The following is a 13258-nucleotide window of genomic DNA, read 5'->3' as shown; positions in this document are numbered from 1 at the left end:
CATTTCAAAGGAAGATACAGGCTGTCACTGAACTCTTAGGAGCAGCGACCAGGCATGCTAGCCAAGCCCCCAGTCTACCCAAAAGGAAGGAAATGCTTTTTAAAAACGGAAGGGGTGGGGATACTGTAAATTGTCTGAATATATGGGGAAAGCCAGACGTGCATCGGGGAGGTGCTATTTTTACTTTGCTTTGAGGACAGCAGAGAGATCGAGACAGCAGCCATTGGTCAAGGAATGAAAGCAACAGAGAGAGAGACAGAATCTTGGAGCAGAAAGGGCATTTGAAGCCCACCAGGAGGCCAAGGGGAGAGAGGCGAAGATGAGATCACCCTGGGTGCAAAGGGTACACCAGGAGCATCCAAGTCCACAGCTGGTGTGCAGTAAAATCAAATTATAGACTGGCCCAAATAAAATGCAACTAAGTGTTAAGGAAATCTGGGTGCGGAGTAAGCTGTGCAAATCTATTTCACTATTTGGGGGAAATTTATACCATTTGCAAAAGTGTGATTTTAAAAGGGTTTGGCATTGTTTTTTGAAACTAGAGAGGTTCCTCTCAAAGACTACCCTTCCTTACAATCCCTATTTTTGGCTGAGACGCAGTCACAACTTGGCAAATTCAGGTTGATCGGAAGGAATGCTCATTAAATAGCCAAGTCAATCTCCCTGCAAACCAATCAGGATTTATGCCCAAGAAACAGCTCATCTGGAAGTGCCCTAAGATGAAAAAATGGCTGGAGGGAAAGAATGGGGCTGTGCTTGTTGCAGGGTGTCTAAGTAGCAAAAAAGTGTGGTTCAAATGCAAGTAGCAGGAGGCGTCAACTCTCTGCTCCAGCTACCAGGTTTAGGAATTCAGCCACTTGGAAGGGGATTATAAAACCAAAAACACCCTTGCGCATTATTCCAAGCCATGAAAGAAACTGTCACAAGCGCACAGATCCGGCCTGTTATCAGAAGAAGGGCTCCAGCCTGCAACCATTTATCTTGGTCTCTCAAGAGAAAACTGAAGCGCCTCTAAGAGATTCCGCCACAGTGTTTGGGAGACAGAAGCAAACATTTGAGATTGAGAGAACTGGCTGTGAGGTGTTCTTGCACCCAGAGCTAGGAAATTGACTGGAACTGGATAGTACCACAAGACTTGTAAGAGTACAGATCCTGGTAACGGACAAAAAACTCTCAGGGCTGAACTGGGAGGGCCTCCAGACATTATTTTTATCATGCTTCAGGATGATTTCGGCTCATGATGGTACCAGTGCAGTTCTATGTGAACTGTTTGTTCACATAGAACAATACAAACAATACTGTTTGTGCTTACAAAAGTTTTAAGATGGTCATACCGCTTTGTTTCCAATTGGTGCATGCCCCGTAATTTACTGCTAAACCCTTGTAACTTTTTATGCTGCAAATGTTCTGGTTTATTCAGTACTAATTTTAGATCTGACATCATGCGCAAACGGGGCAGACACATGAACACGTCTGCCACTATCATGTCTAGCTGGACCCTGAGAAAGAGAGAAAAAGAGTGCTGAATTTGGCAGCCAGGTTGTTCCCCAGGGCAAGAAGGTTTGAGCAAATAATGCCAATCCTGGCCCAACTGCAGGGTATGCCAATAAGTTTCCAGGCCCAGTTCAAAGTACTGGTCTTGACCTATAAAACCTTAAAGGGCTCAGGACCGCAATGCCTCAAGGACTGTCTCCCTCCATATGAACCTATCCAGACCCTGCAATCATCCTCTGAGGCTTGCCATCTGTGGAATACTCTCCCCAGGGAGACTCACCTGGCACCTTCATTGTACACCTTTAGGCGCCAGGTGAAAACATTCCTCTACAACCAGGCCTTTGGCTGATTGACATCCAATGCCCTTTTAAATGTGTTTTGGGAGCAGAGATTATTCGTTTGATCTTTTTTTTGCTATGCATTTTGTGGTTTTTATACTGCCATTTTATGTCGTGGACCGCTCTGAGGTCTATGGCTGAACAGCAGTATACAAATTTAATTAAACAACAACAACAGCCATTACACTTTATCTGAATCCCTGCATCTTGCTGCTGTGCTAACTGTGCTAACGTACCTGTCACGATGCAGGTGAACTTGGCATCTGCATTCTCGGAGACGGCGTAGGATTTGAGAGTGGTTTCAAAAAGGGGCTGGGTTTCCTCAGTCAGCTGAGCAATGATCGCACAGAAGGTGCTCCTGGAAGCAATTCAAGGAATAATATTAGAACATGGTCGAGGTACATGGTGAAGAATTGCGAAGGCATTCCGTGCCCTTGTGTCCCCCCCCCCCGCCGCCGCCGCCCTCCCTGTTCACAAGGATCTACCTTACAAAGCAGCCTCACATCCCAGTTTGACTCCCACTGAGAAACTGCTGGCCGAGTTAAAAGAGGCATAGCTCTGGGAAAACTGAACATGAAACTGCTCCCGTTGGTTATCAAACAATGATTGGGTCGCATCAAACTAAGGTTACACACCATACATCTAAAGCACATCTCCCTGCCCCCCCCCCCAAAGCAGCCTGGGTGCTAGTTTATCACACACAGAGCTACAATTCCAAGAACCCTGAACAAACTACAGTTCCCAGGATTCTTGGGAAGGTATGTGTGCTTTGAATATATGTTGCACATGCTGCCCAAGTCCAACCATTGGTCCACCTAGGCTGTGTACACACCATACACTTGAAGCACATCGTCCTCCTTGCAAAGAATCCTGGGAATTGTAGCCCTGTGAGAGGCAAACTACCGTTCCCATGATTCCGTGGGAGAACTGGTGTGCTTCGAATATACAGTGTGCGTGGGACCCCGCACTTTTAGTTTTAGTTGAAAGGTTTTAGTCATGTCCATCCATTTAATTGGGTCTATTCTGATGAGGCGTAACCCTAACCCATTGGAATTATAGCATGGGGACTCATCCATGTTATCAACATGGGCCAGAGTTCTGCTGCTGCCTCTCTTTGCAACATCCATCTCTGGAGGGAAAGGTTGGAGGGCTAGAATAAACCATAGTTTTTTATATTCAGACATGCCCTGACAGTCACCTGATCAAAAATGGGCACACATGTCCTAACCACACCCATGCCTCTGTGATTTTACACCCAAAATACTTTTGACCCTGGACCTCTTCATGGGTCTCGGAGGATCAAGAGGACATGCAACTGTTTCTGCATCAACATATTAGACAACGCATTTCATGTGGGCACGTCCTTGAATTAACTCAGAGGTATGTCCACATGTTTGACAAAGATCTACGGATGCACTTCAAGCTGTCAAATAGGGTCCCATCTGTGAATTCTTCTTCTGTCTATTGAAAAGAGGCATGCAGTGGTGCAATGCTAGACATATTGATTCAGGGAAGTCAATCTAATGCAGTGATTCTCAAACTTGGGTCCCCCACTGTTGGACTACAGATCCCAACGTCTCTGACCACTGGTCCTGCTACCTAGGGATGATGGGACTTGTAGTCCAACCACAGCTGGGGATCCAAGTTTGAGGAAGAGTGGTCTAAGGGATTTCAGCAGACCTGACTCCAACTGGTAAGTGTACAGTGAATTGGGGGCAGGGTCCTCCCCCAAAGCAAATACCGGAATTAGAGGTGAGGTTTTCCTTGGGTCCATGCATAGAAGGGAAAGGGTTAACCCTCTCCCCAGCCCCATCGCTACAATATGCCTCCCGCTGATCTGGTATTTGCATTGAAAAAATAATTAAGTGAAAAGCGAATGCCAGGTCTACTTTTGGCCCCCAGTTAGAAAGACTTAATTGCATCTAAAGAGTAAAAGGTAAAGGTAAAGGACCCCTGACAGTTAAGTCCAGTCTCGAATGACTCTGGGGTTGTGGCGCTCATCTCGCTTTACTGGCCGAGGGAGCCAACGTTTGTCTGCAGACAGCTTCTGGGTCATGTGGCCAGCATGACTAAGCCGCTTCTGGCGAAACCAGAGCAGCGCACGGAAACGCCGTTTACCTTCCCGCTGGAGCGGTACCTATTTATCTACTTGCACTTTGACATGCTTTCAAACTGCTAGGTTGGCAGGAGCTGGGACTGAGCAATGGGAGCTCACCCCACCGCGGGGATTCGAATCGCCAACCTTCAGATCAGCAAGCCCTAGGCTCTGTGGTTTAGACCACAGCACCACCCGTGTCCCTTCTAAAGAGGTACGGTAAAGGTAAAGGGACCCCTGACCATTAGGTCCAGTCATGACCGACTCTGGGGTTGCGGGGCACATCTCACTTTATTGCTGTACTGTTTTTAACATTTGATTGGGAGCCGCCCAGAGTGGCTGGGGAGACTCAGCCAGATGGGCGGGGTATAAATAAATTATTATTATTATTATTATTATTATTAGCCGAGGTACATGTTAATATTATCTCCTCCCCATTCACTGCTTCAGTCACCTGTGCTGCTGAGAAAAGTATCACACTGGTTCCTAAGTTGCTCCCCAGGGGACTGTGGGGGACGACACCTATTTCTCCCCATGGCTATTATGGAACTAGGAAACAGCTGCAGTTCAAGCAGCCGTGGCATCTAATGCACCATCTGCACCATACACTTAAAGCAGTATTATACCACTTTAAACCGTCACAGCTTCCCCCAAAGAATCTTTGGGACTGTGGTTTGTTAAGGTGTTGAGAGTTCGTGGGAGACCCTTTGCAGAGCTATGATTCCCGGAGTTTCCTGGAAAGAGAGACTGATTGTTGAGAATGCAGGTCACAAACAGCTAAGCCAGAAAAGCTGGAAAGAAAGAAAAAAATCCAAGCCCCCTAGAAATCTGATGCCGGTGGCCAAGAATTCAAAATATTTTTCAAGCCCCCACAACAAGCTTGAGGGCTAAATATTTGCTTTGAGGAGGAAAAGATAAGCCACACACACTTCTCAGGGATCCACATTCTTCATCCAGTATCAGATTCCCATGCAATTTGGTATGCACAAAACTACGGAGACCAATGGAGAATGCTCTTGGGGTGCAGCCACACCACACATTTCATCACTGTTTTGTGCGCATGTTTTCCCCATCCCCACTTCCTTCCTTGGTTCCAGCCCAGGACATTTCCATTGCAAATTGCAGCCTGGAGCTTTGCTGAATTGCATGACTGCTCTTGTGTGTTTATATACAGAGTCCAATCAGTTTGCTGGAAGGAAAGGTAGAAGGAAGCAAGGGAGATTTGGGGGGGGGGGGGTTGCGATCAGGCTCACCTTGTGTTTAAAGAAAATCAGCAGAAAGTCTAGATAAATTGGTGCATGGATAGGATGGTGCAAATTTACCGTGGTAGGCAGGATGGACAACAAGGAATGGCTTTGATCCAGCTCCATGGTGCAAAAATGTCTCTTACCTTAATAATGTTCAAGATTTTGTGCAAAGACACACACACATAAACACATCCAGTGCAAACCGTGGCAGATCAGGAAGTGGGTGGCCTGCTGAAGTTTTTCTTAAATGCATTTAAATCATGAAACCTCCCTGTCTTTAACACAGCATAAGAGCCAAATTTTAATATACGCCATCAGAGAGCTGCTTCTCCCTTGTAAAGCCCCTTTTAGGAGACAGCCCACAGCTTGGTGGCAGAGCGCATGCTTGCATGCAGAAGATCCCAGGATCAATCCGTAGCATCTCTGAGTAAAAGGATCAGATGGCAGGAAAGGGGCAAGACCTCCACCTGAGACCCTGTAAGAACTGCTGCCAGTTGTAGTGCAGGTCACTAAGTTAGATGAACAGATATTCTACGCTGTTGGAGGACAGCTTCCTATTTTTCTAGAAAGGCATAGGCAAACTCGGCCCTCCAGATGTTTTGGGACTACAACTCCCATCATCCCTGACCACTGGTCCTGTTACCTAGGGATGATGGGAGTTGTAGTCCCAAAACATCTGGAGGGCCACGTTTGCCTGTGTCTGGCTTAACACTTTCCCTTCCAGCCCTTTTCCGCCATGGACCTCTGTCTCTACACACTCCCCAACCTTGTTGCATGTCTCCAAGCTCATTTTTATCTTTCAGGAACCCCACAGTAGAGAGAGTTTCAGAGGGAAAGAGGTCTGGCAGGAAAAGGGTTCAGCATCCCCTCCCCACTCCAAATTGCCCCTTCCTCAAGGTGCTTTGTAAAAGAGAAGCAGTGCTCAGACTAATGTACATCTCATCTAGCTTGGAATTTACTCATCTCTCCTGCTCCTCTTGGGACAGGAAACAATCTGAAGAAGATGGGTCATTTTATTCACAAAGAGAAGTTTCTCCCTTCCCTGTAAAATCAAACTCTCTGCTATTCTAGCAGGCCCCTCGTCCAACACAGAAGCATTGCCAATAGCCATATTCAGGAGATTTGGTGCCTGCTCCTCAGCGACTGGTGACAAATCTGGAAAAGCCAGGTAGCCTTCCATAACCTTTGTCAAGCCATTTCACAACTTATTAAAGCCAGCCTCTCCCAACCTGGTTCCCTCTAAATGTTGCGGACAATGACTGCCAGCAGCGCTGCTGCGTCTCGTAGTTCCAAACATCTGGAATAATGTTGGGTGGTGCCCATTTGGACCAGTAGGGTGGAAGGGAGGGAGACCAACAGTAGGCACAGCCACCGCCTGATTGGCTGTAAGAAAGAAGACAGGCAGGTGGGGGCTGGCTGAGGGCAGACTGTGGTTGGTGGGGCAGTGCTCACCTCCAGTGAGAAGACACCAGGTTCGAGGGAGCTAACTTGAACCAAAGCATCCCAGAGTGGGGGGACAGCATCCTCCTTCTTTAAAACTATCCTGTTGTGTATTCCACACATCTTTACGGAGTTTCTTCAGTACAAGCAAGCATAAGCATGCAGGATCGAGGCAGCATTGTCAGTGCGGTCAGTACCCCTGAACTCAGTGTGTGAGTTGCACAGAAAGTCTTCTTGACCCCGGAAGTGTGCAGTCAGACAAGACTAATACAATATCATTTACCTTCCAAAGCTGGAGGGAGATAACCGGCTGGTTGATAAGCTAAGCAGAGACAGCAAACAAAATAATTAGAATTTAAGAGTAATAATAAGTAATAATAAGAAAGCATAAGAGGGAGCTCAAAACAACAGTTATTGGGATGTATTAAATGAGTCCTCGCAACACGAGTCAAGAGACTATTAATAAAATTCAGCTGCCTTCTACCGCCTGCCAGTATAAACACACGGCGCTGTAAATTGCAACCAAAGGCTATGAATGAAAAGGGTCGTTAACAGCAGGGGAGAAAGGCAAGGGCAGTTCTGTATATCCCCCAAATGCCACTTGGTAGTGTTAGGCAGGCATCGCACGGTTGTGGGCACAAAGCAGCGAGGGCTGGCACAGTTGTCAGAACGAGATTTAGGGCAGCAGATTGGCAGCCCACCTTCTCCACTGTGAAGGATGAGGATGGGACTGGGTTCCAGGCCCCATTTCCTTAGCACTACAAGAGAGCAAACGGTGTTGGATTCACCCAGGAGAGAGCCACAAGGGACTGCACACCGGCCGGGCTGGGTGACCTCTGCACAACTTGACCCCAAGGTGTCGACATACCTCTCGGGGAAACCAGAGACCTGTTTGAGCAGGATCTGGTAGTAGCTCAGCTGGAGCACGAAAGCATTCCAGAAAGCAGCTATATATAAATAGCCCAGCTCTTTCTTAGTCAGCTGTTCACCTCCCTAACAGCCCGGCTTGCGAGCCATTCCAGACAATAACGTCTCCTTGCAATAGAGCCGTCGTTATTAGCTCATTTACTAAGGTAGTTCCAGAAGTCCATCCCCTGGAGAAGTGCCACCATGGCACATGGGACACAGCGTGAGTTGAAGGAATCAGGTGACACAAGGGGCTAATTGGGTTTCATTTGGTGATATAAAGTTTCCAGGGTTGACCTGCTTCTTCAGTGAGCGTCGTTCGTTGTTCAGGTGCAGAAGAGACCAGGGAACCTGTTTTGCCTCCAGATTGTTGGTGAACATCAACTCACACCAGTTCTAGCCTTCATGGTCAATAGTCCAGGGTGAAGGCAGTTGGATTCTCACATCTAGGAGGGGGGTATCACATGTTCCCCATCTCTGAGCTACAGAGCTGCTCTCAAATGACCATCCTACCTTACCTTAGCTACTTACTTGACCGGTCCCAGCCTGCCTCCAGACTGTCAGCTCTATAGGATGAGCAAGTAAAATCCTCATTGATACACTGGGCAATAGATATTGGTCATAATATAGATATGGAAGCATGGGAACAATTGTGGAATATGGATATAACATTTACAGCATGTTACAGTCTAAGAGAAAATTATTTGAAAATGATATATTGATGGTACCTAATACCAAGTAAATTGGCAAAAATGTACAAATCAAATAAATGTTGGAAATGTAAAGAGAAAGAATGTTTTTTTAAATCATATGTGGTGGTCTTGTAGTAAGGTTAAAGCTTACTGGGAAATGATAAACAATGAATTGGAAAAGATGTTTAAAATAAAGTTTGTGGGGGGGAAACCAGAAGCCTTCCTTTTGGAATTATAGGGACAGAACTATCCAAACTATTTAGAAATATTTATGTATGTGACTACAGCGGCAAGAATGTTACCTGCCCAAAAATGAAAAGAAGTCCCAGAGAAAGAAGAATGGATATAAAATCTTATGGAATATGCAGAAATGGCTACACTTACCAGAAAAATAAGATATCAAGATGACAAACTTTTTATAAAAGAATGGAAATGGTTTATGGAATACTTACAAACTTTAAACATATAAGAACATTGACAGGATTATTGTAATAAACGGCAGTTTTATAGGAGTATATATTTAAAGTAGATGAATAAATGAACAAGTTAAGTTATCTTGGATATGCAGAAAATATTAAAAATAAATTTAAGGAAGCACAGAAAGAGGGGGAAGGAAGTCGGGTTTTGAAATATTGAAATGATTATAAAATTATTGAAATGAATAAAATTGAAAATAAAATAATCATCATCATCATCATCTGACTGTCACCTCTACCAGAAAGTCTGATACAAATCTGAAGAAGATGGGTCACAAATGCTTCCAGTCACTGTCCTCTCCTCTATTAAGAGCCAGTGTGGTGTCATGGACTAGGACTGAGGAAACTCATGTTCAAAATCCTCCTTCTGCCATGAAGGTCAGAGTGTTACCACGGGTGGGGACTTATCTCTCCCCACTGACCAAGCAAGGGATGATGGGGGCTGGAAGCCCAACCACATCTGGAGGGTACAAATTCCCCATCCCGGCTGTCAATAAATACATACCTATTGCCAACCTCCACCACTCCAGCTGTGTTTTCCCTGTCTGGGCTCAGAGACCCAGTGTAAACCTGGCTCAAAGGAACACAAAGCTGGGAAGAAGTGGTTGCAGGAGCAAAACCAGTAAGCAGGGGAGTTCAGCCCCTCTGCTCTGCCCATCCCTTCCCTGTTTTGAATCACCCACTGTTGCAGCGTGACTGTTGCAGCGTGACTGTCCCCATTTCGAAAGGCCAAAGTAGACATGACATTTGCCGTGTGGTCTGGCACTGCATATTTCATTTTTCTTCAACCAAGAGCTGGCACAGGGAGCAGGCGCCGAGCTTGATCAGGGCTGTGGCATGGAGGAGGGAGGTTGTAAGCCTTTCCCCACTGAGATTTCGACTGAAATGGGGGGGGCAGGCTGGGGGTAAAGCCCTCACTGGTGTTGATAGGAGCTTTCCCCCCCCCCCATTGCAAATGTGGGAGGGGGTGGGGCCAAAGGGCTAAAGCCCCGCTCTCCCAAGCCACAGTCCCAACCCTGCTCGCCCCCCTTTCCCAAAGGAAAATGGAACTCAGTGCTTGGAAAGTATATTTTTAAAAGCATTTTTTTTCCAGGTCAAGTTCAAAAAGGAACGAGTTCCATTTCAGTTCAATTCACAGTTCTGTCATGTGGTCCTCCGCGGTTTTTTTCTGCCTTCAGAAATGTACCAGCTGCTTTGCTAAAGTGCAAAATATACTTAAGAAGACTAAGAAAGCATCACAGAATGCAAACGGGTACATATTGTGGACAACTGTTCTGTTTCATGTCCCCAGCCATTATGCTATTCAAGCCAAAACAGCAGAGCCACTTTTCAGACAGCTAAAAATTGTAATTCCAATGGCCACAATCATACACAGCAAAGTGTGATGAAATCCCTATCTACCAACTATTTATCTGTGCATCTATCTAGTATGCAATTAAAATTAAAATTGGATTGGATTAAATATCACCCAAAGTGCCACAGCAAATGGAACTTAATTCATGTTCAGTTCACCTGGGAATTATAGGAACTCATTTCAGGTATATCGTAATTTTGGGATTTTCGAATTAATTCATCAAATTGGTTAAACTGAATTAGATCATTGCAAGCACTGGTGGAACATCACAACGCCAAATGTCATGTTCAACATCATGTGTCATTCGGCCCCATGACACAATTCACACTATTTCAGCTAGCTAAGGCTTTGGGGAAACAAGCCTGTCCCTTTAGTCCTTTGAAACAGGACCACTTGGTGGACAAGCCACGACATTCCCAGTTCCCAACATGGAAAGTGCAAGTGGAGGAGGCAGAGAGAGCGACTCCAAGGACAGCCTCATGGGCTGACGCAAGAGACATTCTACACAACAACCCTGGAGCATCAGGGCAAAGCTTAAAGACCTACACTGGCTCCCAGTACGTTTCCAAGCATAATTCAAAGTGTTGGTGTTGACCTTTAAAGCCGAAGAAGAAGAAGAAGAAGAAGAAGAAGAGGAGGAGGAGGAGGAGGAGGAGGAGGAGAAGGAGGAGTTTGGATCTGATATCCTGCTTTATCACTACCCAAAGGAGTCTCAAAGTGGCTAACATTCTCCTTTCCCTTCCTCCCCCACAACAAACACTCTGTGAGGTGAGTGAGGCTGAGAGATTTCAAGAATTGTGACTAGCCCAAGGTCACCCAGCAGCTGCATGTGGAGGAGCGGAGACGCGAGCCCAGTTCACCAGATTACGAGTCTATCACTCTTAACCACTACACCACACTGGCTCTCTCTAAACAGCCTCGGTCCAGTATACCTGAAGGAGCGTCTCCACCTCCATTGTTCTGCCCGGACACTGAGGCCCAGCTCCGAGGGCCTTCTGGTGGTTCACTCACTGCGAGAAGCCAAGTTACAGGGAACCAGGCAGAGGGCCTTCTCGGTGGTGGCACCCGTCCTGTGGAACGCCCTCCCACCAGATGTCAAAGAGAAAAATAACTACCAAACTTTTAGAAGACATCTGAAGGCAGCCCTGTTTAGGGAAGCTTATAATGTTTAATAGGTTATTGTATTTTAGTGTTTTGTTGGAAGCCGCCCAGAGTGGCTGGGGAAACCCAGCCAGATGGACGGGGTATAAATAATAAATTATTATTAATGTGGGTCTGGGTCAATCTGTTTGCAATGCAAATGTCTCTTTAAAAAGCCAAAATGCTCATCTCCATTACAGATATTTCTCTTCCACACCAAAAAGTAATCCTCAGCCTGAGAGAAGCTCAAAAGGGATGCCCATAAATGTTGTTGGATAGTAAAGGTAAAGGGACCCCTGGCAATTAAGTCCAGTCGCGAACGACTCTGGGGTTGCAGCGCTCATCTCGCTTTACAGGCTGAGGGAGCCGCCGTTTGTCCGCTTCTGCAGACGGTTTTACTGGGCTGCTTCTGGTGAAACCAGAGCAGCGCACGGGAACACCGTTTACCTTCCTACCGGAGCGGTACCTATTTATCTACTTGTTGCTGTGTGCTTTCGAACTGCTAGGTTGGCAGGAGCTGGGACCGAACAACGGGAGCTCACCCCATCGCGGGGATTCGAACTGCCGACCTTTCGATCAGCAAGCCCAAGAGGCTCAGTGGTTTAACCCACAGCGCCACCCGCGTCCCGTTTCTTGGGTAGTAGTGCAATTAATAATAATACAGAGGTACCTTGGGTTACAAACACTTCGGGTTACAGACTCCGCTAATCCAGAAGTAGTACCTCGGGTTAAGAACTTTGCCCCATGATGAGAACAGAAATTGTGTTCCGGTGGTGCAGCAGCAGCAGGAGGCCCCATTAGTGAAAGCACACCTCAGGTTAAGAAAAGTTTCTGGTTAAGAACTGACCTCCAGAACAAATTAAGTTTGTAACCCGATGTACCACTGTAATAACAACAATTATATCATTCATATTATTATTTATACAATTGCTGTGGCCAGCAACATGAGCATTCACATCGATGCAAAAGCACTGGAGAGTTGGGCTTTCGCAATGTGTTGACTCTTCTCTGTCAAGTTTGAAGAGCAGGATTTGAATCCTAAATATCTTTGAAGCATGCAGACTATCTGGGAAGCATGTGATTGGGGGGTACAACCGGCTGAGGCATGCCCAGTGCATGTTTTCGCATATTTACAAGAGAGAAAAAGGCAATAGCATGGCTTCTAATGAATCAGAAAACTGGTCCATCTAAGCCAAACAGACTGGCAGGTGGTCTCTCCGTCCTCCAGAGAATGGGCCCTCCTGGTCCTGGTAACTTGAAGGGAGGAAGTTGCCTTACAACAAGTGGGACCATCTAGTTCAGTAGCATCTATACCAGAAGTAGGGAGCCTGTGGCCTTTCAGATGTTAGTACAGAGGTACAGAATTAGAGTTGGAAGAGACCCGTGTTCAAAATTCCCCAGGCACCAGGCGTGTTTTGTGATGGGCACAGGCTCCATTGGCCACCATGGGGAGATCGCTGGATGCCAGGTTGGCAACTGGCTGGCTGGCGTTGCGGTGCTGGGTGCAGTGGCAGCACCACAACAAAAGATGTGCATCAAAAGATGAGCATCTTGTGCCTCTGCGCTGCTGCAAAAGTCAGCTGGCTCACTAAAGGTTACCATTTCCCCGAGAGCTTCCTATGCAGCAAAATTCCCAACATGTTTCATGTAGGAACATTTATTGCACCGCTATCCTGCCCTTCATCCAATTAGCTCGCAGCAGCGTACACACCGTCAACAACCCTGCAGGGTAAGTTAGGCTGGGGTATTTTAACTGGCCCAAGACCACACAATGAGCTGTATGGGGAGATGGGGGTCTGAATTCAGGCCTTCGCTACATCACCCTTGATTGCTACTGATGACAGTCAACAAGAGTGCTGAAAAATCATTTGCTACACTGGGGGTGCCTTTAGGGAAAAATGCCATAATATGTGAAACAGCTCTTTATCTATAGACATCTTAGACCTTGGGGTGAATCAACAGATTCCAGAGAATGTGTGGCAGTCCATGTTTGGAATCTACAAGTTTGTCTTGCAACTTGAGCTAGTCTATGTCACGCAGCATTGCTGGAGGGAAAGGCTCCTTTAAAAAAAAATC

The 13258-nt window shown here is 46.4% G+C and overlaps 1 protein-coding gene across 2 annotated transcripts in view; it reads right to left on the bottom strand.

The window, feature by feature from the left end:
- The window catches only part of ALPK3 (alpha kinase 3), a 74722-nt gene that overhangs the window by 55979 nt on the left and 5485 nt on the right, over window positions 1-13258 (bottom strand). Inside the window, exons 2-3 of one of the 2 annotated variants that reach the window (XM_053365180.1) lie at window positions 6898-6936; window positions 2069-2190 (exon numbers count right to left, since the gene is read on the bottom strand). In XM_053365180.1, coding sequence (XP_053221155.1) covers window positions 2069-2190; window positions 6898-6936 — 161 coding nt within the window. The remainder of the gene's footprint in view (window positions 1-2068; window positions 2191-6897; window positions 6937-13258) is intronic. The other variant, XM_053365182.1, reaches the window with a different exon arrangement.

The sequence above is a fragment of the Podarcis raffonei genome, chromosome 14, assembly GCF_027172205.1.
Source record: "Podarcis raffonei isolate rPodRaf1 chromosome 14, rPodRaf1.pri, whole genome shotgun sequence".
NCBI lineage: Eukaryota > Metazoa > Chordata > Lepidosauria > Squamata > Lacertidae > Podarcis > Podarcis raffonei.
This window is presented reverse-complemented; position numbering and strand designations above follow the sequence as displayed.